This window comes from Schistocerca nitens, chromosome 4 (genome assembly GCF_023898315.1).
Source record: "Schistocerca nitens isolate TAMUIC-IGC-003100 chromosome 4, iqSchNite1.1, whole genome shotgun sequence".
NCBI lineage: Eukaryota > Metazoa > Arthropoda > Insecta > Orthoptera > Acrididae > Schistocerca > Schistocerca nitens.
The window spans coordinates 555,910,008-555,937,471 of NC_064617.1; the positions used below are offsets into that span (position 1 = coordinate 555,910,008).

General features: G+C 41.0%; 1 protein-coding gene across 2 annotated transcripts in view; it reads left to right on the forward strand.

Moving 5' to 3' along the window:
• The window catches only part of LOC126253205 (uncharacterized), a 599,715-nt gene that overhangs the window by 490,704 nt on the left and 81,547 nt on the right, over positions 1–27,464 (forward strand). For both annotated transcript variants that reach the window (XM_049954381.1, XM_049954382.1), the window contains one exon: positions 16,386–16,583. In XM_049954381.1, the coding sequence (XP_049810338.1) occupies positions 16,386–16,583 (198 nt within the window). The remainder of the gene's footprint in view (positions 1–16,385; positions 16,584–27,464) is intronic.

Sequence of the window (27,464 nt, forward strand, 5' to 3'; positions counted from 1 at the left end):
CACAAATGAAAGACTGTACGCAATCGGACTCTGTGAAACAAATTTATATCAACAATGCTAACTAGTTGAGAGGAATTCATAGATACACTAGCAACAGTCACGTGAATAGTTGGAAGTGGATCCGATAGCAAATAGCTCTGATTACAAGGACATCCCCTGAGAGTATATCGCTGTCATTGATACCCAGACCTGAAGCACACTATTTCCCAGAGGTAAAAAATAACGCTGTATACTGGTTGCTGGGAATTTTTTTTAATTACGTCATTAACAAACTAGGATCCGACAGCACGACAGAGATCAAGGTGCACATGCTGTGTGAACATAACAAAATTGGAAGGTATTCTAATCACAAGAAAAAGATCCCTAATATGGTAAAAATTATATTTGAAATAATGGGCATTAGTTAATTAAAAAAAGAAATGTATTGTAGTTACCTTAAGGACATTTATAGCACATTTAATTCAAACTGCAGTTTTTTATTTATTCATGTTTGAAGAAGTTTGGATATCTTTAAAAAACTATTCTTGTTGTTCAAATTAAGTCTTTTGGGTACTTTTGTTTGTAATACAATCTTCTGTTGTATTTCTTTCACATCAGCATAATTTCAATGCCCAAACTGTTTTTGTTTAAATCATTTCATGTATAACATTGGTGCATGTTTAGTGCATGTACTGAGTATGTATTTGGAATGTGTAACATTATTCCTTAAATATTTTTTTGTTAAGTGGCTAGCGTTGCTACCTCTGGGTCACGGGGTTCTGGGTTCGATTTCTGGCCGAGTTCAGGATTTTCTCTGCCCGAGGAGTGGGTGTTTGTGTTATTGTAATTATTCCATCATCATTCATTAAAGTGCCTAGATTCGACTGTGTACAGTTTGGGAATGTGTAAGGGTGCTGATGACCTGGTTTTGTTTCCAAAAACGTGTCCTTCAACAACTCTTGCCCCTGGCATCTTATAAATGCATAATAATAAACTGTTTCTTTCCTCCTACAGTATTCCACATGATTTTCTGGATTAGAGACCATAATTTAGTTCTCCCCTACTGGCACTACCTCATACTTTTCGCATTATTGTTTGCACAATGATCATGGACTTTGCCAAGAACATCTGGGTCCCTTATACCCATCTCCTTTCCCATTTTTCCTGTTTTAACTATCTCGTCTGTCATACCTCTAAATCTCTCGTTAAAATCTGGATATGTAGTATGCATTATTTAACAGTTATTTAACTCCACCATCTGTTCTCTGTCTCTTCATATTACCGTTACTTGTATTCCGCTTACTCTCGCTCCCTTTCTCAGAACACTTTACGTAAACAATCAGATCTATAAATTCCAATAACACCCGGTCTTTCTCCCAAGTTTTACGTATTTTTCTGTAGCTCTCCATATCAGATGTTATTCAACCGTTCGGTGATTCAGATATTTGACTTGAGTTATATGGCGCTCTACAAAATTCCCATGTCCACCGAATGATTCATTATAATTTCGTCTTAATGGCTGTATGCTGTAGCCTTAAGAATTTCTAGGTCCATGATGACTCTTAAGGTTCTCATATGATTGAAATCTCTATACATTTACCAATCGCCATTGCAACTTACTATCTTCTAAAAGATGAATCATAAATCACGTTGAAGTAGGTTAAATGCCTTCATAAGTTATCAGAAACAAACTATGTACGATTTACATTGAGGATCAGAGACAGGAACTATTTGTGTGACCTCTGCCAACTTAAAGGCGAAAATCCTCGGACCAGCCGCAAATTTCAATCAATTTCAGACTTTGTATATTAAGTCTACCTCTACATCCCCTCTGATTTACACTGATATCCGCTTAAGCCTTGTTAGTTTCCCATTGGTCTACGGTGATCTCCCCGACTGCTTTACAGTGGCGAAGTATCTTTAGTTTTAACATTTCTTCCTCCCTGGTTTTCCACATCATCTCACAATTCACCATTCATGACACGGATACTGCCCACAAACAAACCATTGTCCTTCGTTTTTTTTATTATTCTGCACTTCAGCAAGTATTTATTTACCTTCTGCTCTAAGGGCTCTTGCCCTATTTCGACGATTTGAATTTCAAATAAGTCTAATTCACACAGGTTTTTAAGCTCATAAGGACCTTCCAGATCTTTACTAATTAGTTACATGAATCAAGCATGCTTTATTACCTCTTTTCATTTATTTGTGATTACGACTGTTTATCTATTTTGCAAACTGATAAAATCTTTGTTGGAAAACGCCTCTACTTTTCTGTGTCCCACACACATTATATATATATATATATATATTTACGAGGTGTGACAATAAAGTATTGAGACTGATTTTCTTTGCAAGATGTGGCAACCCTACAGGCTTGCGTAGGCACAATATCTTTGAATTTGGTCTACAAGCTGCTTCTAGTCCAAGTGGCGCATCCATGCAACGGCTCAGTCGTGAGTTGTGCTGTAATAAGTTAACATGTGCTTGTGTCTCTCGTCACGGAAATAAAACCACATAGTATTGTGCAACGGTACGCCATTTCTTTTTGCGTTAAATTGGGTGAAAACGAACGAGACTTACGGTAAGCTTCAGAAGGCTTTTGGAGAGGAGGTTATGTCAAGAGCTAAAGTTTTTCGTTGGCATAAAATGTTTAGTGAAGGCAGAACGCATATTGAAGATGAAGAGCGCCGTGGACGACCATGAACCTCACGGACGGATGTCAACTTGGCCAGGGTTCGTGGACTCGTACGATCTGATCGAAGAAAATGATTACATAAGAACTGAACATAAATCGAGAAACGGTTCGTCTAATAATAAGTGGAGATTTTGGTATGAGAAAGATTTGTGTAAAAATGGTCCCCAAAAATTTCACACCAAAACAGCGAAAGACACGGAAAAATGTGGAACCCGATCTGTCAGAGCAAATGGAAATCAATCCAGAATTATTGAGCCGTGTTATCACTGGTGATGAATGTTGGTTTTTTCAGTAAGGTCCAGAGATAAAACGCCAAAGTTCGCAATGACGCTCAATGGGATCACCCAGACCATAAAAAGCTCGCATGTCAAAGTCGAAAGAGAAATGCATGCTTGTGTGGATTCCAAGGGAATTGTTCATAAAGAGTGGGTTGCCTCCTGGACAAACAGTTAAACAATATTACTACAAATAAATTTTAGAAAGACTTCACAAAACAGTTCTTCGTGTGCGTGCCAACATTGCTGATAATTGGATTCTGCATCAAGATAATGAGCCATCCCATACTGCTCTGTCAGTACAGCAATTTTTAACATCAAAACAAATTTCAGTACTAAAACAGCCACCTTACTTACCAGATACCGCTCCGTGCGACTTTTTTCAATTTCCAAGAGTTACAATGGCGGTCAATGGAAACCATTTTCAAGCAACACAAAGCAGTGACGAGGGTCTTGGAGGATATTACAGAAGGTGAGTTCCAGAAATGTTACCATCAACGGCAGAAGCGCTGCAAGAAGTGTGTACAATCAGAAGGGAACTACTTTGAAGGAGACAACACTAAACTTGACTAAAACGGTAAGCTACATTTTTTTTTCACATCAGTTTGCGATTTTTCCCGTCAGTGTATATATATAGTACTTATATTAACCTGTGATCTTGCAGCAGTGTTATCCACAAACACGATTTCTTCTTCTGTCAGGGTGAACATTAATAAAAGCGACAAACTGCAGGGACGGATTCATGACTGAAATTGGAGGAGGAAAGTCCTAACAGTTCCCAGCAGTTCCTCTGACCACGTGCTGTGTTTTCGTTTTGTGCTGCAGGCTTTGTGGTTGACGAAGCGTATTGTAAGTAACACAGTGGTCCGGTATTAGCGTCGGAAGCGAGCCGAGATGGTGTTTGTGTAGGCCAAGCAGACAGGAACGGTCGGGAGGCAGCACAGCTACGTCTAAACAAATACCCTCACAGACACCAAGCACATCACAGTCCATTTGAAGCGTTTTTGGGCGTTCGGGTGGCCATGGGTCCTCCCAGACAGACAAACGTGCAGGAACGTGGTGAATTGTGCATACACCTGAACTGGAACCTGTGCTAGGGTCCGTCTCAATGTCCTGTACAACCAGGTCCTCCACATCGGGTGTACGCACAGCCCGTCGCATCCCTGCATTTTTGTCTGTCTGAAAGGACCAACGATCACACAATTGCACCGTTTCCATCCCGTTGTCTGTAAGCAAACAGCATCTAGGCTTGTTCCCGACATGAATACCTGACCATTCTGCTGTTTAAAATACGCTGAGTCATTCACAGAGCATACAGCACACAAGGAACACACGGTACGTTGTCATAGGAACTGTCATTCCTCAGCGCCGGCTACAGAGACAACGACGCGTTTCCGGACACACGTCCGCAGAACAGTTTTTCCTCAATTTCCAGTCAGGAATTCGTCCTTGTAGTTTTTCGGTTTTATTAATGTTCATCCCGTATATATCAACGCAAAACACAGAGTAACACACAGTTGTAAAGATTCTGTGACAAGGTTGGCGTCACTGCAGGAACAGCTCAGCCTAGTGTCTAGCATTTCATTCAGTGAACCTGTAATGGGGGTATCCGTAAACCTATTCTTCACCTGTTATCCTTTCCAACTAGGAGAAATAAACATGAGGCACAACAGAGCAGTACTGAATGCAAAACTGAAGGGCCCTCACACGAAAACAATAAAAAAAAAGTCCATACCTTGTCGATGAAGTTTTGGTTCACTCTGTGTATATTTCTGTCCACAACTCTTTAAAAGATGAGTCTCCTCATAATGCACAAATCATAATAAATACAGAAGTCATATACACATAAACATCATGTTTGAACTTCCTATGGAACACAATGATATACCAACATTACATCGGTGTGCACAGACTTGCTAGTACCGTTGGCCTGAAATCCCTCAAATTTACTAAGTACGGGTAGCCCAAAACAAATCGTTAGTTCACATCATTTGCTTTTCAAATGTTCCCTTTATTGAAATTTTACACTTTTATTGCTATTTACTGTTGAAGTAAACGTTTACATATTCACAGAAAGTATTAAAACTATTACTTACCTTCGTCCCAAAACTTCAACGCACTAATGTATAAGGTAATGAAGCTCACTGGCGCAAGGTTGGTGCACAATTCACTAAGACTGAACAATGCTGTTTCCTGGAGGTCCAATTGCAGCTATTGTTATAGGGACTGCATTGTTCGAGTGTGCAACTTCACAAATGAGCAGTAAGCCATGAAACAAGTTATTATTCTGATTTGAGATACCCCTGCCCCAACTCCAGCTTGGCTGGAGTGGCTCAAAATAACCAATTTCTACGGAACCTCACTCCATTTCGATTCCACGAGGGAATGAAAGATGAGTACACAAATATACAAAAACGATCAGTGAGGAGTCGGCTAACGTGTGCTAGCGTAGGATAGACGAGAAAAGAAGTTACACGTCACTCTGTAATTTCCGAAGAAAAACTTCCTATCAAGCTCGTTGACTGCTTGGGCGAACGCCAAATGATGTCACAGAGCACCTAAGAGAGTCGCAAATTTCGGTATTACAAAGGATGCTCGCAGGTGACTGAGGGGACTCAAGAATCTGAATCAATTGCATTGTTTCCTTGAGAGTAACTTCTATATTGCTGGCTAGTACTGAGCACTGAAATAGCAAAGGTTGCAACGGGGTGCGTAACAGGAGACTGAGTCCCTGGTGTGAGAGATAACAGAAGCAGCAATTACTAGCAGAGTAGTGAAGTACAACACTGGGGAAAGCACTAGAAGTGAGAAACACACACTTAGTCCGCGCTTCAGAAAGTTTACGTGCCAACAGTCTGACTAAGAAATCACTTCCATACAAGAATCAATTGTTTTTAAGGGATTGATGTAGCTTCCTGATTCTCTCTAGCTGTAGTCTCCCCGCTATTCCACCGCGCGTTATGGGCATTGAAGAACCTGATGTGAAGTTCTGCAGCTCCAGGGAGCCTCTGAACAACTACATTAAGATTCCTGCACTTCTACAACTCCGTATGGAGGGACGTTCGTGGCTTTTACATGTGTAGCAATAGCGTTCATATCTTGTAAGACAGATTAAGAAAAGGCAAACCTACGTTTATAGCGCTTGTAGATGCGGAGAATCCTTTTAGCAATGCTGATGTGAATACATTCTTAGAAATTATGATGGTAGTAGCAGTTGTAAAATGCAGGAAGCGGAAAGCTAATTACACCATGTAGAGAGATCATACGAGAGTTATAAGAATCGATGGACACGAAAGGAAATCAGTGGTTGAGAATGGAGTGAGATAGGGTTGTAGCCTACCTCCAGTGTTATTCAATATTAGCGGGCAGTAACGGATACCAAAGAAAAATTTGAAGTAGGAATTAAAGTTGAAGAAGAAATAAAATCCTTGATGGTTGCCGATGACACGGCAATTCAGTCAGAGATAGCAAACGACTTCGAGCAGCAGTTGAACAGAATGGACGGCCTAGAAAGTACAATACAAGACGAGTATCAACCAAAGCAAACAAAGATAATGGAATGTAGCCGAATTAAATCAGGTGATGCTGAGGGAATTAGATTAGGAAACGAGACACGTACGGTAATACAAGTTTTTTTTTTCATTTAGGGAAGTAAAATAACTGATGATGACCGAAGTAGAGATGGTATAAAATGTAGACTGGCAACAGTAAGAAAAGTGTCTCTGAAGAAGAGGAATCTATTAACATCGAATAAACATTTAAGTGTTAGGAAGTCTTTTCTCAAGGTATTTATGTGAAGTGTAGCAATGTATTGAAGTAAACATGAACAGTAAACAGTTCAGGAAAGAAAACAATAGAAGCTTTTGAAATGCAGTGCTACAGAATAATGTAAAATGAGTTGCAAATGTAATAATCGTTGGGTACTGGAACGCAGTTGTAGGGGAATCAAAAGGAGAAAGTATTACAGGAGAATATGGATTAAGCAGTAGGAATGAGAGAGGGAAGGACTCATTTAGTTCTGCAAGGATTACAAGAAGAGGAGTTATGCTTGGAAAGGACTCAGACACATGGGAAGACTCCAGTTGGATTACATCACCGTCAGAAAGAAATTCCGAAATCAGATATTGAATACCAAAGCGTAAATAGACTCGGATCAGATTTTAATTATGCTGCAGAGTACATTGAAGTTCAAGCGAATCGACAGAAAAATTAGTGTTGAAATAATTGAGATACTGGAATAGAAACGAATGATGAGACGTCTCTTAAATTCGCTCACGATATGGGTACTGAGATGAGGAACATCACAGGAGACAGTTCAGTTCAGGATTAGTGGACATCTCCAAGAAGGGCATTCATAGCCGTTGGCCAGTCAGAAATACGAACAACGAAGGTAACAGATAAGAAATATTGTTTAAAAGAAGAAATAATTAAGCTGATCGACAAAAGGAGGAAATACTAAAACGTTCGGAGAGAGACAAGAATACAGCAATATAAATCACATAGAAATGAAATATGAAGTACTGGGCAGCCAAGGCGAAAGGCTTCTGGAAAGATGTGAAGAAAATCAAGGATGATAAAATGAAGAGTTCAGTTGGAATTCTACAATCAAACGCAGAAGGAAGAGCAAGTATATGGAAGGACTATATTGAAGGCCTTCATGAGGGAGTGGACTTTACCAGTTACTTGATAGAAAAAGAAGCAGGAGTCGAGAAGGAAGGAAGGGTTCTAATATTTGAGTCAAAATATGGAATAACTCTGGGGGACTTGATATCAGTGGAAGGTATGCATAACATTCCGTCGGAATGTCTAAAATGGTAACCAGACTACTTATCAAGTTGGTGTACAGAAACCATGCTATTGACGACGTACCATTAGACTTTCGGAACTTTATCATCCACACATTTCCAAATAAAACAAGGGTGGAAACTAGTTCACAATCAACTTAACACCTCATGCATCCAACCTGCTGATAAGTCTAATGTACAGAAGAAAATTCAGCATCTGTAAGATGACTACCAGTTTGACTTTTAGAAGAAGCGAAGACACCAGAAACGCAGACCTGGCGTTTTACTAGTTGAAGGAAACACGACTGCAAAAGAGCAAGACATGCTAGAAAAAAAACTTCGGCAGTGCGAGACTGAAAGATGTTCGAAACTCTGAGAATCATAGATTTACCAGCTAGGAGAGATGGGTGATACACAATATGTACAAGAACCAACTGTTCTGATCAAGAAGGGTGTAACACAGGGATACAGCCTTTCGTCCACACTGTTTATTTGTATATTCAGGAAGAAAAGACGGAAATAAAAGAAAGTTTCAAGAGAAGGATTAAATCCAGGGTGAACGGATATCGGTGTTGACATTGCTGTCCTCAATGGAAGTGAAGAGTTACAGAATCTTTTGAATGTGATGAAAAATTTTATGATTACAGAATATAGAGAGCAAGTCGAAGAAAGAAAAAATAATGAGGAGAAGTAGAAATGAGAATAGCGAGTAGCCTAATTTCAGAATTGGTAGTCCCGACATAGATGAAGTTAAAGAATTGTACTATCTCGGAAGTAAAATGACCCGTGATAGACGAAGGAAGGAGAACAAAAAAAAAGCAGACTTTCAGAGGCATTCCTAGCCTAGAGAAGTCTACTGGTATTAAATATAACCCTAGTCTGAAGACGAAATTACTGCCAATATACGTCTGAAACAAAGCATTTTACGGTAGTAAATCATGGAGTGCGGGGAAATTGGGGCAGATGAGAATCGAAGCACTTGAGATGTGGTACAACAGAAGAGTGTTGAAAATGATGTGGACTGATAAAATAAGGAGTTAGGAGGTACTCTACAGAATTGTCGAAGAAAGGAACGTATGGAAAACACTGAAAAGCAGAAGGGACAGAAAGACAGGACATTTGTTAAGCATCAGGGTTTGACCACCTTGGTACTGGAGGGAGCTGTAAAAGTTAAAAATTATAGGGGTAGACAGAGTTATGAATACACCTAGCAAATGGTTGAGAAAGTATTGAGCAGGTGCTACTCTGAAATGAAGTCATTGGTGCAGGAGAGGAATTTGTGGTTGGCCTTCAGATAACTGAAGACTCAAAGAAAAAATAAAACTGCTAATGCAGGTTGTGATTTTTCAGTCTTATTTAAATCTTCCTGTACCTCATTAATGCAGTATTTAGTCATTTTTCTTACATGTATGAGATCATTACACTCTCTACATCTATCCCTATTAAGTAGCAAATGAATCTAAAGTTTAAAATTCTAAATCTCGCCTCTGTACATTTCTGAGGCCATCGTATTCATAGAAATCTTTCTCGTCACATGCCTCTGGCATAACTTTGTAAATCTCCTCCTCAGCTCTTTCTCTGTCCATCTCCTCTGTCCCATTCTCTGACCATCGGTCTCCCCGTTCCTCATCCCATTTCATCATCGTCCCTCTCACTACTCATTTTGTCCCTCCTGTCTCTGCTCAAGTGTATCGATCTGCATATTTAGGGCTGCAAAGGAGATCAGCACAGCAAGCCGATATTACTCCCATAAGGCAAGGATTTAAGAAGTACTGTATGCCCTTGAAGTAGGCTATCCTCCACAGGAGGTCGATAAGGCTGACTGATACGTTTAGCACACAACACTCCTGTCCTGATGTCAGCCTATAAAACAGGTGCCTCTACTTCTGTTAGAGCTAGCAATCCCCACCGTGCTGAAGTTTGCAGTTTGCGTTCCACAGGGGTTTGGGAGGAGAAACTGACTCTAAATACTCGCATACTGCTTTGTGTATATAAATTAGCGTTTTCTCTGTGGCTTCACTCAAGTACAACACATATAATGCATACACCTCCTCCTCTCCAGTTTCTGTATCCACCTCTTCATCTCTCTGTCTCTAGGTCCATTTAATTATCTCACATCTGTATGTCTCTCTCCTCGTGCGCACTCCAACTATCTCTTCATATGTCCTTCCCCTTCTCTTTGTCCACCTCGTCTGCCCCATCTCTGCGTTCAACTCCCCTTCCTTCTTTTGCATATGCCCATTACCCCACTACATGTTCCACCCACCTCCTGCAATTACCCTTCCTCCTACCTCTCTCTCTCTACCGCCTCTTTTTTCTGTCCATTTCGCTAATTCTGTCTCTGGCTGAGTCCTGCTCGTCCTTCCCCTGCGCACCGAAGTCCGATATTGATCGCAGATTCAATAAAACAAATTTCTGTGCAACTTTTACGGTTTTGTGATTTTAATGGATCTCAGTAAGTTGCTACCTATTGCTGTACAGCATACTGAAAGCGAGTGCCTATGTTTGCAGTATCGTATTTAATACAAGTATATATTTAGAGGCAACTGTGTCTTACTTTAGTTTGTCATTAACATTACATTCTATTTTTGTGTATGATGACAAATAATTATCTCTCTGTCATTCCCTTTCTCTCCTATGCCTCTATGGCTTCATTACTTTAGGATTTGTTTTAAAACAGGTATGCGGCACCTTATCTTAAACACAGTATTTCACCTGCATGCATATTTTTCAATATAGCGAAATTTAATTGTTTCAGATATGCACCCCCCCCCCATTAGTTGCAGGTGATTTTTCTCTATTTTAAGCTGATCTAAAGATGTCATCACCTCCAAAATGAGATCTCTGAGAGCAAAAATATGTTGTGGTCATGGAGACCAAGGAGTTTTATCCCAGTTTCTCTGTATCACGGTTTTATTCAGGACAGTGTCACTCTTTGTGACAACATTAAAATATCATCAGCGTATAAATATAATTATGTATTGATTATATGTGAGTATATATTACAAGCTGAATATGTATTACAGGAGAGAGAGGGAAGGGGGTGCAATGTGTGAAGATGTATCAGATAGGCAGAGAGGAGGGTTGGGTGGGATGAACAAAGCAGGAGGAGATGGATAGAGAGAGTGTGAACTGGGATGAGATAAAGTGGAGAGCAGAGTGGATGGAGCAAGGAAGGGGCTACGGGATGCACAGCGAAGGAGGAGGAAAGGATGTGGATAAAGTATGATCAAATGTGTGTGAAATCTTGTGGGACTTAACTGCTAAGGTCATCAGTCCCTATGCTTACACACTACTTAACCTAAATTATCCTAAGGACAAACACACACACCCATGCTCGAGGGAGGAGTCGAACCTCCGCCAGGACCAGCCTGTGGATAATGAGTGAGGGGATTGAAAGATCGTCATAGACAGAGTGTGGGTTGTATGGGCAAAGAGAGGAGGAGCTGCAGTGAAAGAGAGTGTGAAGGAAGGGATGGACCCGTAGTGGTGGAGGGGGGGGGGTGAGGTACACAAAGAGTCAGTGGGACTGAAGAGTTAGACTGCAAAAGGGGAAGGAGGATCTATTTGCAGATGGCAGGTGGCCACATCACTAGAGGAGGGTATAAAAAGCATGTCAGAGCAACACAGAAAATACTGCACCCTTTGTTGTAATGTGGAAACCGAGCGACCTATCTGGCGTCCAAAATGACATGATCACTGGCTTTTGGGCAAAGTGTAGAAGCATTTCTGAAATGGCTAAGTTTGTAAATAGTTTGTGAGCTACCTTGTTGATATCCACTGGTCACAGCAAAATAGCACTATCCAGAACTGGACCAAGACAACTGTGTAGCACCATGGGCTACAGCTGACAGTGGTTGCAGAGATGTGTATAGATGAATACAGGAGCTACTGTTGAGCAACTGACCATCCAGAAGAGCCAAGAGGGTACCATCATTGTTTCCCCAGTGGCTCTACAGTGAATGTTGGTGCATATGGTCTCCACAGCAGGTGCCTGGATGATGCACCCATGCTGACTGCTGTGCATCAGTAAAGAAGGCTGGAGTTTACTCGCCAGTACTGCAACTGGACATCTAATAGTTGCAGCAAGTGGCATTCTCAATGCTCCATAGTACCCATGGCTGTTGGCATGCATAGCCTCAAACATCTGAAAGCGAACGCCCAGCTAGCGTCGAAGCTGGAGGAGGGAACATTATTTTCTGGGGGTTGTTTTCTTTGCATTCGCTGGGTACTACCGTCATTCTGGAAGGCACAGTGAATCTACACATGCATGCAACTATCCTTTGGCGACCATGTTCACCCTACAGATATTTGATTTTTTCTTGGCACAATGGCATCTAACAGAAGAACAACACGAGATGCTACACAGCCAATAACGTACGTAAATGGTTTGAAGAGCACTGTAATGAATTTACCTTGGCCACAAGACTTCCCGGATTTAAACCTAATAGAGAATCTGTAGTGCAGCCTCAGCTGAGTTGTGTATGCTATGGATACTCAACCAAAAAACCTAGAGCAGTCTGGTCACACCACTTTAGTCGACATGGCTCTACATCCCTATTGAAACATTCTATAACTTCAGTGTCTCTTGCTGCATGTCTCGCAGTGGTCTGGACCAAAAAAAGTGGTTATTCAGGCTTTAGATAGGTGTTCACGTTAATGTGACTTAGCAGTGTATAAAGCAGTATGTTTGAGTTTATTTCCAGCGTCTATATTCAAATCCCTGGAATGATGACAAGAGAACAATGGATACACAGACAACAAATTTCAGTGGTATCAGCTCTTTGGAAGCTAGAACCTCCTAGCTCCCACAGAAGTGGATATATGGGCTAAAACGTTCATCAGCAGCCACTGCCATGCATGATAGTCATATTGTATGAGAGTACTATCAGCCTACCTCATCGACCTCTATGCAGGGCAACCTAGGGGTCAGGTGTAAGAAACAGTTTTCCAGCACCTACTCTGTAGGCTGCCCTTCACACTGCATGTGTTGCGAGGGGAAAGTATTGGGCTGTCTTACTTACCTGCTTTGCAGGGCAGCCTACACCTTGGGTGAAAAAAATAGTTTCAATGCCCATAAAACTAGGCTGTCTCAAACAACTAGTACTTTTTGGGACTAGTATTGGTCTTCTTAAACCGATCCCTTTTGCCAGAGATACAGGTGTGTATGGGCTTGGCTGAGCAGAGATGGGTAGTTCGAGAGGAGGGAGGATGAAGTCAACAGAAAAAGTGGAATGAGAAAATGAACAGAGAGAGAGGACAGGAGGATGGATGGAGAGGTGGAAGACAGAGATTATATATATATGAGAGAGAGAGAGAGAGAGAGAGAGAAGATGAGGATGTGGGAAGACTGTGTTGGAAGATTAGATAGAGAGCTGAGGGCTAGAAAGATAATCAGAGAGAGGAATAAGTGAGGAACAGAAGAGAGAATGGGAGATCTATAGGGAATGGAGGGAGGAGGAGATAGAAGAGGTAGGGAAAGGAGGTGGACCAAGAGAAGTGGGAGGAGGAGGAGATATATTAGGCAGATGGAACAAGCAGATGGGGAGTGAGCAGTTTGAAAAGAGAGAACAATTTCATGATGTAGAAGGACAGAGAGAGAGGGGAAGGTAGATATGAAAAGGAGAAAGACAGCCAAAGAGAAGAGATTGAGGAGGTGCACATAGACAGAAGGAGGAGCTGAATTGATTGGAAGAGTACAGATGAGGAGATGGACAGGTAGAGCAGGGAGCCTTAAGTGCACAGAGGGACAGGACGATAGACAGTGAGAGGAGACAAGAAGATATATGCAGTATATGTGGAATATTACATAACAGAAGCTGCAGCGAAAGGAATGGTCTGTATACAGTGTGTGATGGGTGTAAGTGCAGATGTTTTTATTGGTGATGGAGAACAATATACCGAATAACATTAATTTAGTATTTACTTCAGCTGCAGACAACTAGCTATAGCCATTAGGAATAGTGCTTTTTTAGGATGGTTGGTTCCTTTTAGTAAATGGGGCAAGAGCAAGCCATTAACAGCTATTTTCTCCTGGACAGCTGGTCAGACACTGAAGTGTGGACATATAGATGAAAAATGGTTAGTATATACTGACAGGCAAAGTTCACTTAGTTGTGCAGTTACAACCATGACGAAAAAATCAGCAGTAAGTTATGTGATGTGTTTCTGGGAAGAGAGTTAGGTGCAGCGAAAAGGCAACTTACATGCTGATGTATGTACCTATCAAGATACCATGTATAAGAGTATCTGCACTTACATCCACTGTATACTGCTTATAAAACAGTGTAGATTTATTTATGTCCAGTGTCTTTGGCCTAAAGCTCTCAACCGATTTCCACCAAATTTGATACACACACACACACACACAGGAAACTGCACTAGTGTGAGCACTGTATTTTAACTTACTGTTATATAGGGTGCACTGCATAACGGGCTTGTTATGTGGGACTGATATTGGTCTTCCTTATAACCTGTTTTGCGGTTCAGCCTGCCAGTTAAGGGCAAGATGCAGTTCTCCAGTCTCCAACGTGTAAGGGAGTCGTATTGGCCTGCTTCGTTAACTTGTGTTACAGTGGCTACACTTACGGAAAGGCATGGCCAGTGTAAGGCTGAAGTGGATAGAGGAGGGAATGGACAGAAAGAGGAGCTATTAGGGGATGGATAACGAGAGAGTTGTCCAGAGGGGATGGGCAAGGTGAAGGCAAGAAGAGGAAGGTGGAAGGAGGGAATGGGCAAGGAGAGGGGGGCAAGAAAGGCATGGGCACAGAGAGGTGGGAGGAAGGAGACAACAGTGAGAGGGGGATAGGAGATTTACATACAGAATGTGAAGTCGGAGGAGGCAGACAAAGATAGGCTGCAGAAGAGTTGGACAGAAAGAGGGTTCAGGACGAGATGGGCAGGTGGAGGAGGCGAAGGAGAGGTAGATGCAGGAGTCAGGTGGTAGTAGCAGAGGGGTAATGGGTAGGTGGAAAAGGAAGAGGAGGAGCAGAATGAAAAGACGAGGCGGATGAGATGGACAAATAGAGGGGTAAGGAACAGTTTGCGGCACTCAGAAGCGGACAGTCGTATGAAAACAGTTCTTTGCACTTAGCCATTCATACAAGCAAAGTGGCAAGCATAGAAACATTATGGTGCTGCCAGAATGAGATTTTCACTCTGCAGCGGAGTGTGCGCTGATATGAAAGTTCCTGGCAGATTAAAACTGTGTGCCCGACCGAGACTCGAACTCGGGACCTTTGCCTTTCACGGGCAAGCGCTCTACCATCTGAGCTACCGAAGCACGACTCACGCCCGGTCTCACAGCTTTACTTCTGCCAGTATCTCGTCTCCTACCTTCCAAACTTTACAGAAGCTCTCCTGCGAACCTAGCAGGACTAGCACTCCTGAAAGAAAGGATATTGCGGAGACATGGCTTAGCCACAGCCTGGGGGATGTTTCCAGAATGAGATTTTCACTCTGCAGCTCAGATGGTAGAGCGCTTGTCCGCGAAAGGCAAAGGTCCCAAGTTCGAGTCTCGGTCGGGCACACAGTTTTAATCTGCCAGGAAGTTTCATATCAGCGCACACTCCGCTGCAGAGTGAAAATCTCATTCTGGAAACATCCCCCAGGCTGTGGCTAAGCCATGTCTCCGCAATATCCTTTCTTTCAGGAGTGCTAGTCCTGCTAGGTTCGCAGGAGAGCTTCTGTAAAGTTTGGAAGGTAGGAGACGAGATACTGGCATAAGTAAAGCTGTGAGACCGGGCGTGAGTCGTGCTTCGGTAGCTCAGATGGTAGAGCGCTTGCCCGCGAAAGGCAAAGGTCCTGAGTTCGAGTCTTGGTCGGGCACACAGTTTTAATCTGCAAGGAAGTTTCATATCAGCGCACACTCCGCTGCAGAGTGAAAATCTCATTCTGGAAATATCCCCCAGGCTGTGGCTAAGCCATGTCTCCGCAATATCCTTTCTTTCAGGAGTGCTAGTCCTGCTAGGTTCGCAGGAGAGCTTCTGTAAAGTTTGGAAGGTAGGAGACGAGATACTGGCAGAAGTAAAGCTGTGAGACCGGGCGTGAGTCGTGCTTCGGTAGCTCAGATGGTAGAGCGCTTGCCCGCGAAAGGTAAAGGTCCCGAGTTCGAGTGTTGGTCGGGCACACAGTTTTAATCTGCCAGGAAGTTTCATATCAGCGCACACTCCGCTGCAGAGTGAAAATCTCATTCTGGAAACATCCCCCAGGCTGTGGCTGAGCCATGTCTCCGCAATATCCTTTCTTTCAGGAGTGCTAGTCCTGCTAGGTTCGCAGGAGAGCTTCTGTAAGATTTGGGAGGTAGGAGACGAGATACTGGCAGAAGTAAAGCTGTGAGACCGGGCGTGAGTCGTGCTTCGGTAGCTCAGATGGTAGAGCGCTTGCCCGCGAAAGGCAAAGGTCCCGAGTTCGAGTCTCGGTCGGGCACACAGTTTTAATCTGCCAGGAAGTTTCATTATGGTGCTGTTTTAAGACATACGTGAATGGCTTGATAAGTGACAAAAGTCTGATACTGTTCGCCATTTAAATAAAAACAGACTTCTATGCTGCACTGATTGTTTTGTAATTTCATTGAAACATAGAGATAAAATTTTTTGTATGAACCAGATCACGTTGATGTCGACTTCAGTCTCAAATATTTCGTTTCAGATGATGCTGTTTCTTCTGGATGCTGGTGCTGATCCGTCTGCGGTATCAGTGCTCGGCTATAAGCCACTTCACACTGCAGTACTCACTGGAGATGAAAAACAAGTGAAATCTCTTTTGAAGAAGGGCTTAAATATCAACGATACGACCGAACAGGGCTTTACACCAATGATGATAGCGGCATGTATTCGAAACCTCAAGGTAAGTTACAGTTGTCAAGATGCTATTCCCCAAGGCTGTGACTTTCTAAGACAGATTCATGTCAGACATCATCCACAAACGATACTCGACCACAGCACCGCGAGAACTGAGTAGCCTAGTTCGACGAGAGGTAGTTTCACAAGAACCAAAAGGAGTTTCAATAACAGTTAATAGAAATTTGACGTTCATAATATTTTTGAGGTAGTAACAGTTTCAATAAGATTAATTTATTGTCCAAAATATGTAAATGAATGTTTGGTGTGGTGGATGATTTCTTAATACTTCAACGAATTTCAATAGTCTCTGTAAGTTACTAGTGCTCGTGCATTACTTTTAGCAATGAATTCAACTTTCGTCTGTGTTACGGTATCGTAAATTAAAGTTCAAACGACTGCAATGGTACCACAAATAAAACAAAGTGACCAGCGGTTGTAAACACAGTGATTCCGAAAACATATTCGTTACTACCTGCAGAACTAACCCGAAATTCTACTAAATCTTAAAATCGAACGACTTCCCAACCAAGTAACGGTATTATGCCTCTCAGGACACAAGGACATGACAGTCCTACTACATCTACATGGTTACTTTTCAATTCACACTTAAGTACCTGGCAGAGGGTTCATCGAACCATTTTCGTACTACTTCTCTTTCATTCCACACTCGAATGGCGCGTGGGAAAAAGCAACACCAAATCTTTCCGTTCGAGCTCTGATCTCTCTTATTTTCGTATGATGATCATTTCTCCCTATGTAGGCGGGTGTCAACAAAATATTTTCGCATTCCGAAGAGAAAGCTGGTGATTGAAATTTTGCCGCGAAGAAAACCGCCTTTGTTTCAGTGACTGCCATCGAACTCGCATATCATATCAGTGACACTCTTACTATTATTGCGCGATAACACGAAACGAGCTGCCCTTCTTCGCACTTTTCCGATGTCCTCCATTAATCATACCTGGTAAGAATTCCATACCGCGCAGCAGTATTCCAGCAGAGCACGGACAAGTATGAAGTAGGCTGTCTCTGCAGTGGGCTTGTCGCATCATCTTAGTGTACTGCCAGCAAGGCGCAGTCTTTGATACGCCTTTCCCACAATTTTATCTATGTGGTCTTTCCAGTTTAAGTTGCTCTTGATTGTAATTCTTAGGTATTTAGTTGAATTGATAGCCCTTAGATTTGTGCAATTTATCGTATACCCAAAATTTATCGGATTTTTTTAAGTACCCATGTGAATGACCTCGCACATTTCTTTGTTTAGTGCCAATTGCCACTTTTCTCACTATACAGAAATCCTCTCTAGATCATTTTGTAATTGGAACTGGTCGTCTGATGATTTTACTAGACGGTAAATTATAGCGTCATCTGCTCAGATTATCACAAGGATCATTTACGTAAACCAGGAACAGAAGAGGGCCTATGACACTACCCTGCGGATCGCCAGATATCATTTGTGTTCTACTCGATGATTTATCATCTATCTATTTGATTAATAGTAGCATGTGAGGAACGGTATCAAAAGCTTTCTGGAAATCTAGGAATATGGAATGCACAAGAGTCATGTTTTCTGAATCCGTGTTGGTTATGTACCAATAAGTCACTTTCATCGAGGTGATTCATAATGTTCGAGTACAGTATATGCTCCAAAATCCTACTGCAAATTGAGATCTGCGGTATGGGTCTGTAATTCAATGGGTTACTGCTATTTCCTTTCTTGAATATTGGTGTGACCTGTGCTACTTTCCAGTCTTTAAGAACAGATCTTCGTCAAGTGAGCGGCTGTATATGACTGCTAACAAAAACGCTATTGGGTCTGCATACTCGGAAAGGAATATGATTGGTATAAAATATGGACCGGAAGACTTGCCATTCTTAAGTCATTTGAGTTATTTCGCAACACCTAAGATATCTAATTTTATGTCACTCATGCTAACAGCTGTTCTTGTTTCGAATTCTGGAATATTTACTTAGTCTTCTTTCGTGAAGAAATTACGTAAAACTGTACTTAGTAACTCGGCTTTAGTGGTATTATCATCAGTAACATTTCCATCGCTATCGCGCAGTGACGGTATTGACTGTTTTTTTGCCACTGGTGTACTTAACATACGACCAGAATCTCTTTTGGTTTTCTACCATATTTTGAGACAGTATTTCATTGTGGAAACTAATAAAAGCATCTCGCATTGACGTCCGCACTAAACAAAGAGCTACCGTGAAACTTAGCCAGTCTTGGGTATTTTGAGTTTTCTGACGTGTGAAAAGTCCCCTTAGAACAATTATACGAGACTGAGCTTTTACTGACACACAATATTTTTAGCGCAACGCAATCTGACTTTCAGAAATCCCTACAAAAGAATGGCCCTGACTAACATTAACCTATGCATTTCACAAATCTGAATCGTAACTGCGCGCTGGACCGTTGCGTCTAAAGTTATTCTGTCTCCCCTGATAATATTTATTTTGTTTCCTATATTGTATGTTTCTCTGGTTATCTCTGTCATATTCATAATTATGGAAGCACGATCTTTCTCTGTAACTATTACTCTGCCAGTGGTTGTCATACGGGTGGTGTCTGTTTTGGTCACGATTTATGTTGTAAGAATAGCCTTGTCGTGTCCAGTTATTATTTCTTTCATCGCGGAATTGCGACGGATGTGACCTGTAATTGTTGTATTCCTGTTTTCGCATCCGGCGACTGTCTGTGTCAATTTCTAATTCTTGTAGGAGTCCCTGAAAAGATTCAATGTCGTCTTTGCAACGTCCTGCCAAAATAATATTTCTTAAATGTTCAGGCAATTTCATTAAGCAAATGCGGATGAGTTCTGAAGGGCTGTATGGGTTTGAAAGATACTGATTCTTATGCAACATGTCTTCAAAATGTTTGACAAGACTGGAAAATTCAGATTGTTCGAAATGTTTCATCATTATGATGCTATGTTTTACTCGGTCTTGTGTAGCTTGAGACCAATATGCTGAGAGGAAGGCATGATAAAATTCTCCTTCATTGTGACAATCGTGAATGACCGATCGCATTCTTACAGCTGGTTCATTCTCTAAATAGCCACACATAAATTCTAATCTGTGCTCTAATGACCAGTTGGGAGGAAAACAATGAGAGTATTGATGGAGCCATGCTTGTGGATGAATGTCGTTGCCAGAATTCTTAAATGTTTTGAATTTACGTGTAGTAATGAACAGCTTATAGTCAAAATCATCATGTCGGCGAGTCGCATATCGGTCATTGTTAGGTCGTGTCGGCCGTTCCATCTCAAAATTCGGTGCACATTGCCAATTTCTTTCATAACTTCCGAAATGCCCTGTGTTATTATTTTGCGGCTTTTCCGTATTTCTAAGTCCCTCTTCCCGTGTTGGAGCGCGAGTGTCCTTTGAAATACGTAATTCTTGTATTACCTGTGTCAGCTGATCATGTACTTCCCCGATTTCTCTTTGGTGTTGCGTATTAATTTGATTCAGATTTTGTTTTAGTTTTCTGATTTGTTCGCTCTCTTCTGTGTCATTAAAGACTACCGGTTTTGTGTCATTCAGATTATCATCTACCTTCGTAGATAAATTGTTTAGCTGATCCGAAAGTTCAACTACTTTCTCTGATAATGAACTAATTTCCTCAATGTGTCTTTCCGAACCAATTTTCAGAGTTTCTACTGTGTCCTTTACGTTTTCTTGAGTTTTTGCAAGTTGCATAACCGAATCGGTAGATGCAACTGAGTCAATTTTAGTTTGCAGGGTCTCATGATTTTGATGAACAGTAGTTTGCAGTTCTTCTATGGCTGCTTCGTGATTCTGTAATGCATTTTCATGCCGCGAAAAAATAGGTTGAAAATGCTCACAAATTTGTGTTTTTACGTCATTACAGACTTTTTGACATTTCGATTCAATGTTATGTAACTCAGTAGTTAAATCTTCACATGTTTGTTCAAGTGTGGTGTCTAACTTTTTAAGATTTTGTTCCACTGTGTCTAACTTTTTGAGATTTTGTTCCACTTTGTCTAACTTTTTGAGATTTTGTTCCACTGTGTCTAACTGTTGCTGTGTTTGTCTCTGGTGTTGTTCCATTGTGTCTAACTTTCCTAGCTTTTGTTGTGTTTGTCTCTGATTTTGTTCCATTGTGTCTAATTTTTTAAGCTTTTGTCCCATTTGTTGCATTAATTGTAATAACAATGCACTGGTGTCTGAAACATGTTCCTCAGTGCTTTTCGGCAGTGAATTTGCACCGGTAACATTCACATTTTGACAAGTGGAAAATGTGTCTTGACTCATTTGAGAAAACGGTGAGAACCCAAAACCTGAGTCTACAATATTTGCAAAATTGTGTCCTGTCATTCCCGATTCCTGAGGCGAGCTGTTGCCGACCGATCGATCGATAATGCTTCCCTCTTCACTAATTGTTTCACTGTCCACGCCATTGTTTGCCGCCCGCTCCATTTCCCTATGCACAATTACCAAATTACTACTTTGAACATCAGTTAAGTCATTACTCGGTGGCGCTAACACACTGCTTTCGTTTTCACTGTCATTTCTCAGTTTACTTTGGAGCCTAGTATTACGTTTTTCACACGCCATTATTGTCACAGTATTTCACACGACAACACAGAAAAAACACAATTTGAAGAGCAAAAATAAGAGAACACATTAACATAACACTGAAAATAATATCTAGTTAATTGCAGCTGCGAAATACTTGGTGCAAATCTACATGCATGCCACAACTGTTTTACTGTACAACAATGAAAGACTGCAACTACAAAGGAGATTTTCTCTACAATTACGCGCTAGCAATAAACAAAAGCTACACTAATTACACAAACTACAAGGAAAAAATCAGAAGATTCCAGTGAGGTATCCTCGGCTAAGGGTCGACATATGAAACGTCCCCTTAGAACATTTTATACATGACTGTGCTTAAACTGACACAATATTTTTTGTTAGCGCAACGCAATCTGACTTTCAATAATCCCTACAAAAGAATGGGCCCTGACTAACATTAACCTATGCATTTCACAAGTCGCTTACCTCACAAAAATCTTGGTTACTCGAACTACTGAAATCCAGCGGGCGCCATTACTGCCAGCAAAATAAAAGATTCAAACTATGGAAGGCACTAACTACTGATAGGGATAGTTAGCAAATGAAAGATATTAATAGAGAACAAACAATGTATTTACCTTAATAATGTTGAAAACTCATAATATACATGACAGATCATTGTATATCTTACAAATTTCCAAACTCCGCCATCTCTCTCCCCACATCCATCACTGCTGGCGGCTCACCTCCAACTGCGCAACGCTACGCGCTGTTCACAGCCAGCTGCCGAACACTACAATGGCGAGTATTACAACAATGCAAAGCAGCCACAGACTGCACACAGCACAGCCAGTGATTTTCATACAGAGGTGGCGTTACCAATAAAAAAACCTAAACAGCCTACTTACACGTGTCTTGTGTATCATGGTGGATCAGTCCCATCTCTTATTAACTTATGCGATATGAATCTATTTACTGCTGTCGATACTGTATCTCTGAATTTGAGCCAAATCTGGTCTACACTTACATAATTAGCTTGGAAGGAATGGAGACCCTCTCTTAGGAAGGCGTCAAGCGAATTTTTATCAGCTGTTTTAAACAGATTTTTTGCGTTTATTTTTAGTGATTTTGGTTGAATGTTTTTGAGCCTCACTACAATGACCTTGTGTTCACTAATCCCTGTATCCGTCATGACGCTCTCCATTAGATCAGGATTATTTGTGGCTAAGGGGTCAAGTGTGTTTTCACAATCATTTACAATGCGTGTGGGCTAATGAACTGATTGTTCAAAGTAATTCTCAGAGGAAACATTTAGTACAATTTCAGAATCGAGAGTAGATTGAAGTCTTCATCAATTAAAACTTTGTGAGTGGGGTACGTATTTTTAATGAGATTCAAGTTTTCTTTGCCCCCAACGGCTCAGCTATTATATCATATGAGTCGGTTAGACACTTGTGGCTTATAAGTCACAACATTCTCATTTAGTTTAATTGTTACAGGACCCTGTACGGTGACTGGCTGTCTTGTCTCTCGTGTGACAGAGTTCAATATAGTTTTCATCCTATTTTCTTAATATGCAACGGTACTTTTGGTAGTTGCAAGTAATGTTGGATCTTGACTTACTCCTGTCTTTACATAACCTCAATCTGCCTCTTACATGAGAATTTAATTCCCTTAGTTATCTGCAGCTTACTTCATTTTTAGTGGATCTTCTGGTTTATGTTTTGGAAGGTAACTTTCAAATATAGACAAATTTACCAAGTAATAAGTTGAATCTTAGATTAGCATCTCTTTCTCCATACATTTCATCTCACACCATCCACTTTAAGTTACACTTAAAACAATGTTTTCTGTTATCATTAATAAGCCTTACTGCATTGCATGAACCTGCTTAAAAGTTGTAAGTTTCCACATTAATTATGCATCATGATCAGATAGTCCATTAGGAACTGGGTACACGTTAATTGTTTCAGCATGAGAACTACCGATAAAAATTTTATCAATCAATGGAGTACTTCGGTTCCATGTACAACCTGGGAAATTAACTACTGAAATAGGATTGAAACTCCCAGATGATAATTTACATCTGTAATTTACTGCTCCTCTCTTAAGGTCTTAAAACAGGCACCGACCTTCTTAACACCCCCATGAGCTTAGTATTCCCCCTACCAGTGCCACTGCATCAAGTCACCCTACATTGCCGAGACTGAATCACGAAAGTCGCAATTTACAATCTGCGATGTGAAGTAGCGACAAACGACACATGCAGAAACGAGACACCTTCATATACACATATCACCCAGGCATTATACTACCAGGGCATTGGCATCCTACTGCTGGTAATGTACTGAATCCCCATCATATAGGGTTGATGGGTCAATAGAGGGGAGAACACAAATGAACCGGTTTATTGTTATAGGACTTAGAAAGTGCTATTCTGTGGGATTTCATATCCCAAACGATACGGTTTGTATGTGAGGTGTGGTCCGGATAAATCCACAGATTAGTATCAGTCCTCATAGCGTTTGTTTCACGAGACTTAAATGTCACCACTCTCATTATTACGTCAAATAGGTAATTAAAGTAGTAAGTTCGTCGTATTCAGATCGCCTCTTCTAAGTAACATACCGTACTTATTATTTAACACAAACTGACATTAAAAATTTAAGTTATTCACGAGCAGCTAGTTGAGAGTATGTATGAACTTCAAATGACACGACGAACCGACTCGTTCTGCATATGGATTCAAACCCAGGTCATGCAGACTAAGCAAAGATTTCGTGAGTGACGGAAACTAACAGTCATTCCTGACTAGGCATACAGAGAGTGATATACCTCGATATGTGACAGTATGTGTAAGCAAATATCAACTTTAAATTACATAAAGTAAACATTAACGGAAGGGAATTCCTACCGAGCATCTATTGTCCTCGTTAAGGGACTACAAGAGATTAAATATTGCTTCTTCACAAGTAACTTACTTGAAATGCCGTGAGGTAAAGCTTTGTGTTGACAGGGATTCAAACCTAGAATCTAATCGGATTGATATCGAAGCACAATCATCTGTGATACATCGGATTTTACGAACGTTAAATATGGGTTTGTTATACCAGCAGTGACATGTGAGCACGTTTGAACTAAAGATAATATGACCAAGAGTTCAGTGCTGACTGGGAATCGAACACCACTCATAACGTTGTTGACTACAGACAAAGAGACGTCAGCAACCGAATTTTTCTCCACCAGCGGTTCGGAATAACATCCTTGAACTTACAGTGATCTAGCAAGTAGTTATGTGTCTCACTGGGAGGCAAAATCGTCAGGTATCGTTAGTGTTGACAATGAATGAAAGTACATTGTTGTTGTTGTTGTTGTGATCTTCAGTCCAGAGCTCTCCATGCTATTCTATCCTGCGCAAGCTTCTTCATCTCACAGTACCTACTGCAACCTACATCCTTCTGAATCTCTTTTGTGTATTCATCTCTTGGTCTCCCTCTACGATTTTTACCCTTTACGCTGCGCTCCAGTACTAAATTGGTGATCCCTTGATTATTATCGTCCACGTTTCACTTCCATACATTGTTACACTCCATACAAATACTTTCAGAAACGGCTTCCTGACACTTAAGTTTATGCTCGATGTTAACAAATTTCTCTTCTTCAGAAACGCTTTCCTTGCCATTGCCAGTCTACATTTTATAACCTCTCTACTTCGACCATCATCAGTTATTTTGCTCCCTAAATAGCAAAACTCCTTTACTACTTTAAGTGTCTCATTTCCTAATCTAATTCCGGCAGCATCACCCGATTTAATTCGACTACATTCCCTTATCCTCGTTTTGCTTTTGTTTATGTTCATCTTATATTCTCCTTTCAAGACACTGTCCATTCCGTTCAACTGCTCTGCCAGGTCCTTTGCTGTCTCTAAAGGAATTACAATGTCATCGGCGAACCTCAAAGTTTTTATTTCTTCTCCATGGATTTTAATACCTACTACGAATTTTTCTTGTGTTTCCTTTACTGATTGCTCAATATACAGATTGAATAACATCGGGGATAGGTTAAAACCATGTCTCACTCCCTTCCCAACCACTGCTTCCCTTTCATGCTCCCGACTCTTCTAACTGCCGTCTGATTTCTGTACAAATTGTAAATAGCCTTTCGCTCCCTGTGTTTTACTTGTGCCACCATCAGAATTTGAAAGAAAGTGTTCCAGTAAACACTGTCAAAAGCTTTCTCTTAGTCTACAAATGCTAGAAACCTAAGTTTGCTTTCCCTTAACCTAACGTCGTAGCGTCAGTATTGCCTCACGTGTTCAAACATTTCTACGGAATCCAAACTGATCTTCCCCGAGGTCGGCTTCTACCAGTTTTGCATTCGTTTGTAAAGAATTCGTGTTAGTATTTACTGCAGCAGTGGCTTATTAACCTGATAGTTAGGTAATTTTCACATCTGTGAACACCTGCTTTCTTCGGGATTGGGATATTATACTCTTCTTGAAGTCTGAGGATATTTCGCCTGTCTCATACATCTGTCATTAGTTCTAATGGGATGTTGTATACTCCCGGGGCCTTGTTTCGACTTAGGTCTTTCTGTGCTCTGTCAAACGCTTCACGGAGTATCATATCTCGTATTTCATCTTCATCTACATTCTCTTTCATTTCTATAATATTGTCCTCAAGAACATCGCCCTTTTATAGATCCTGTATATACTCCTTACATCTTTCTGCTTTCCTTCTTTGCTTAGTACTGGGTTTCCATCTGAGCTCTTGATATTCATGGAAGCCGTTCTCTTTTCTCCAAAAGTCTCTTTAATTTTCCTGTAGGCAGTATCTATCTTACCCCTAGTGGTATGCGCCTCTCAGTCCTTACATTTGTCCTCTAATCTTCCCTGCTTAGCCATTTTGCACTTCCTGTCGATCTCATTTTTGAGACGTTTGTTTTCCTTTCTGCCTGCTTCATTAACTCCGTTTTTGTTTTTTCTTCTTTCATGAATTAAATTCAATATATCTTCTGTGACCCAAGGATTTCTATTAGCCCTTGTCTTTTTACTAACTTGATCCTCTGATACCTTCACTATTTCGTTTCTGAAAGCAACCTATTCTTCTTCTACTGTATTTCTTTCCCCCCTTGTCAATCGTTCCCAAATGCTCTCCCTGAAGCTCTCTACAACCTCTGGTTCTTTTCGTTTGTACAGGTCCCATCTCCTCAATTTCCCACCTTTTTTGCAGTTTCTTCAGTTTTAATCTACAGTTCATAACCAATAGATTGTGGTGAGAGTCCACATGTGCCCCTGGAAATGTCTTACAATTTAAAGCCTGGTTCCTGATTCTCTGTCTTACCATTATATATTCTATCTGATACCTTCTAGTATCTCCAGGCTTCTTCCATGTATACAACCTTCTTTCATGATTCTTGAACCAAGTGTTAGTTATAATTAAGTTAAGCTCAGTACAAAATTCTACCAGGCGGCTTCCTGTTTCATTCCTTACTCCCATTCCGTATTCACCTACTACGTTTCCTTCTCTTCCTTTTCCTACTGTCCAGTTCCAGTCACCCATGACTACTAAATTTTAGTCTTCCTTCACTATCTGAATAATTTCTTTTATCTCATCAAACATTTCATCAATCTCTTCGTCGTCTGCGGAGCTAGTTGGCATATAAACTTGTACTACTGTAGTACGCGTGGGCTTCGTATCCATCGTGGCCAGAATAATGCATTCACTATGCTGTTTATAGTAGCTTACCCGCATTCCAATTTTCCTATTCATCATTAAACCTACTCCTGCATGACCCATATTTGATTTTGTATTTATAACCCTGTATTCACCTGACCATAAGTCTTGTTCCTCCTGTCACCGAACATCACTAATTCCCACTACATCTAACTTTAACCTATCCATTTCCCTTTTGAAATTTTCTAACCAACCTGTTCGATTAATGGATCTGACATTCCACGCTCCGATCTGTAGAAAGCCAGTTTTCTTTCTCCTGATAATGACGTCCTCCTGAGTAGTCCCCACCCAGAGATCTGAATGGAGGTCTATTTTACATCCGGAAAATTTTATCGAAGAGGACGTCATCATCATTTATCCATACAGTAAAGCTGTATGCCCTCGGGAAAAATTACGGCCGTAATTTCCCCTTGCTTTCAGCCGTTTACAGTACCAGCACAGCAAGACCGTTTTGGTTAGTATTACAAGGCCAGATCAATCAATCATTCAGACTGTTGCCCCTGCAACTATTGGAAAGGCTGCTGCCCCTCTTCAGGAATCACACGTCTGGCCTCTCAACAGATACCCCTCCGTTGTGGTTGCACCTACGGTACGGCTATCTGTAT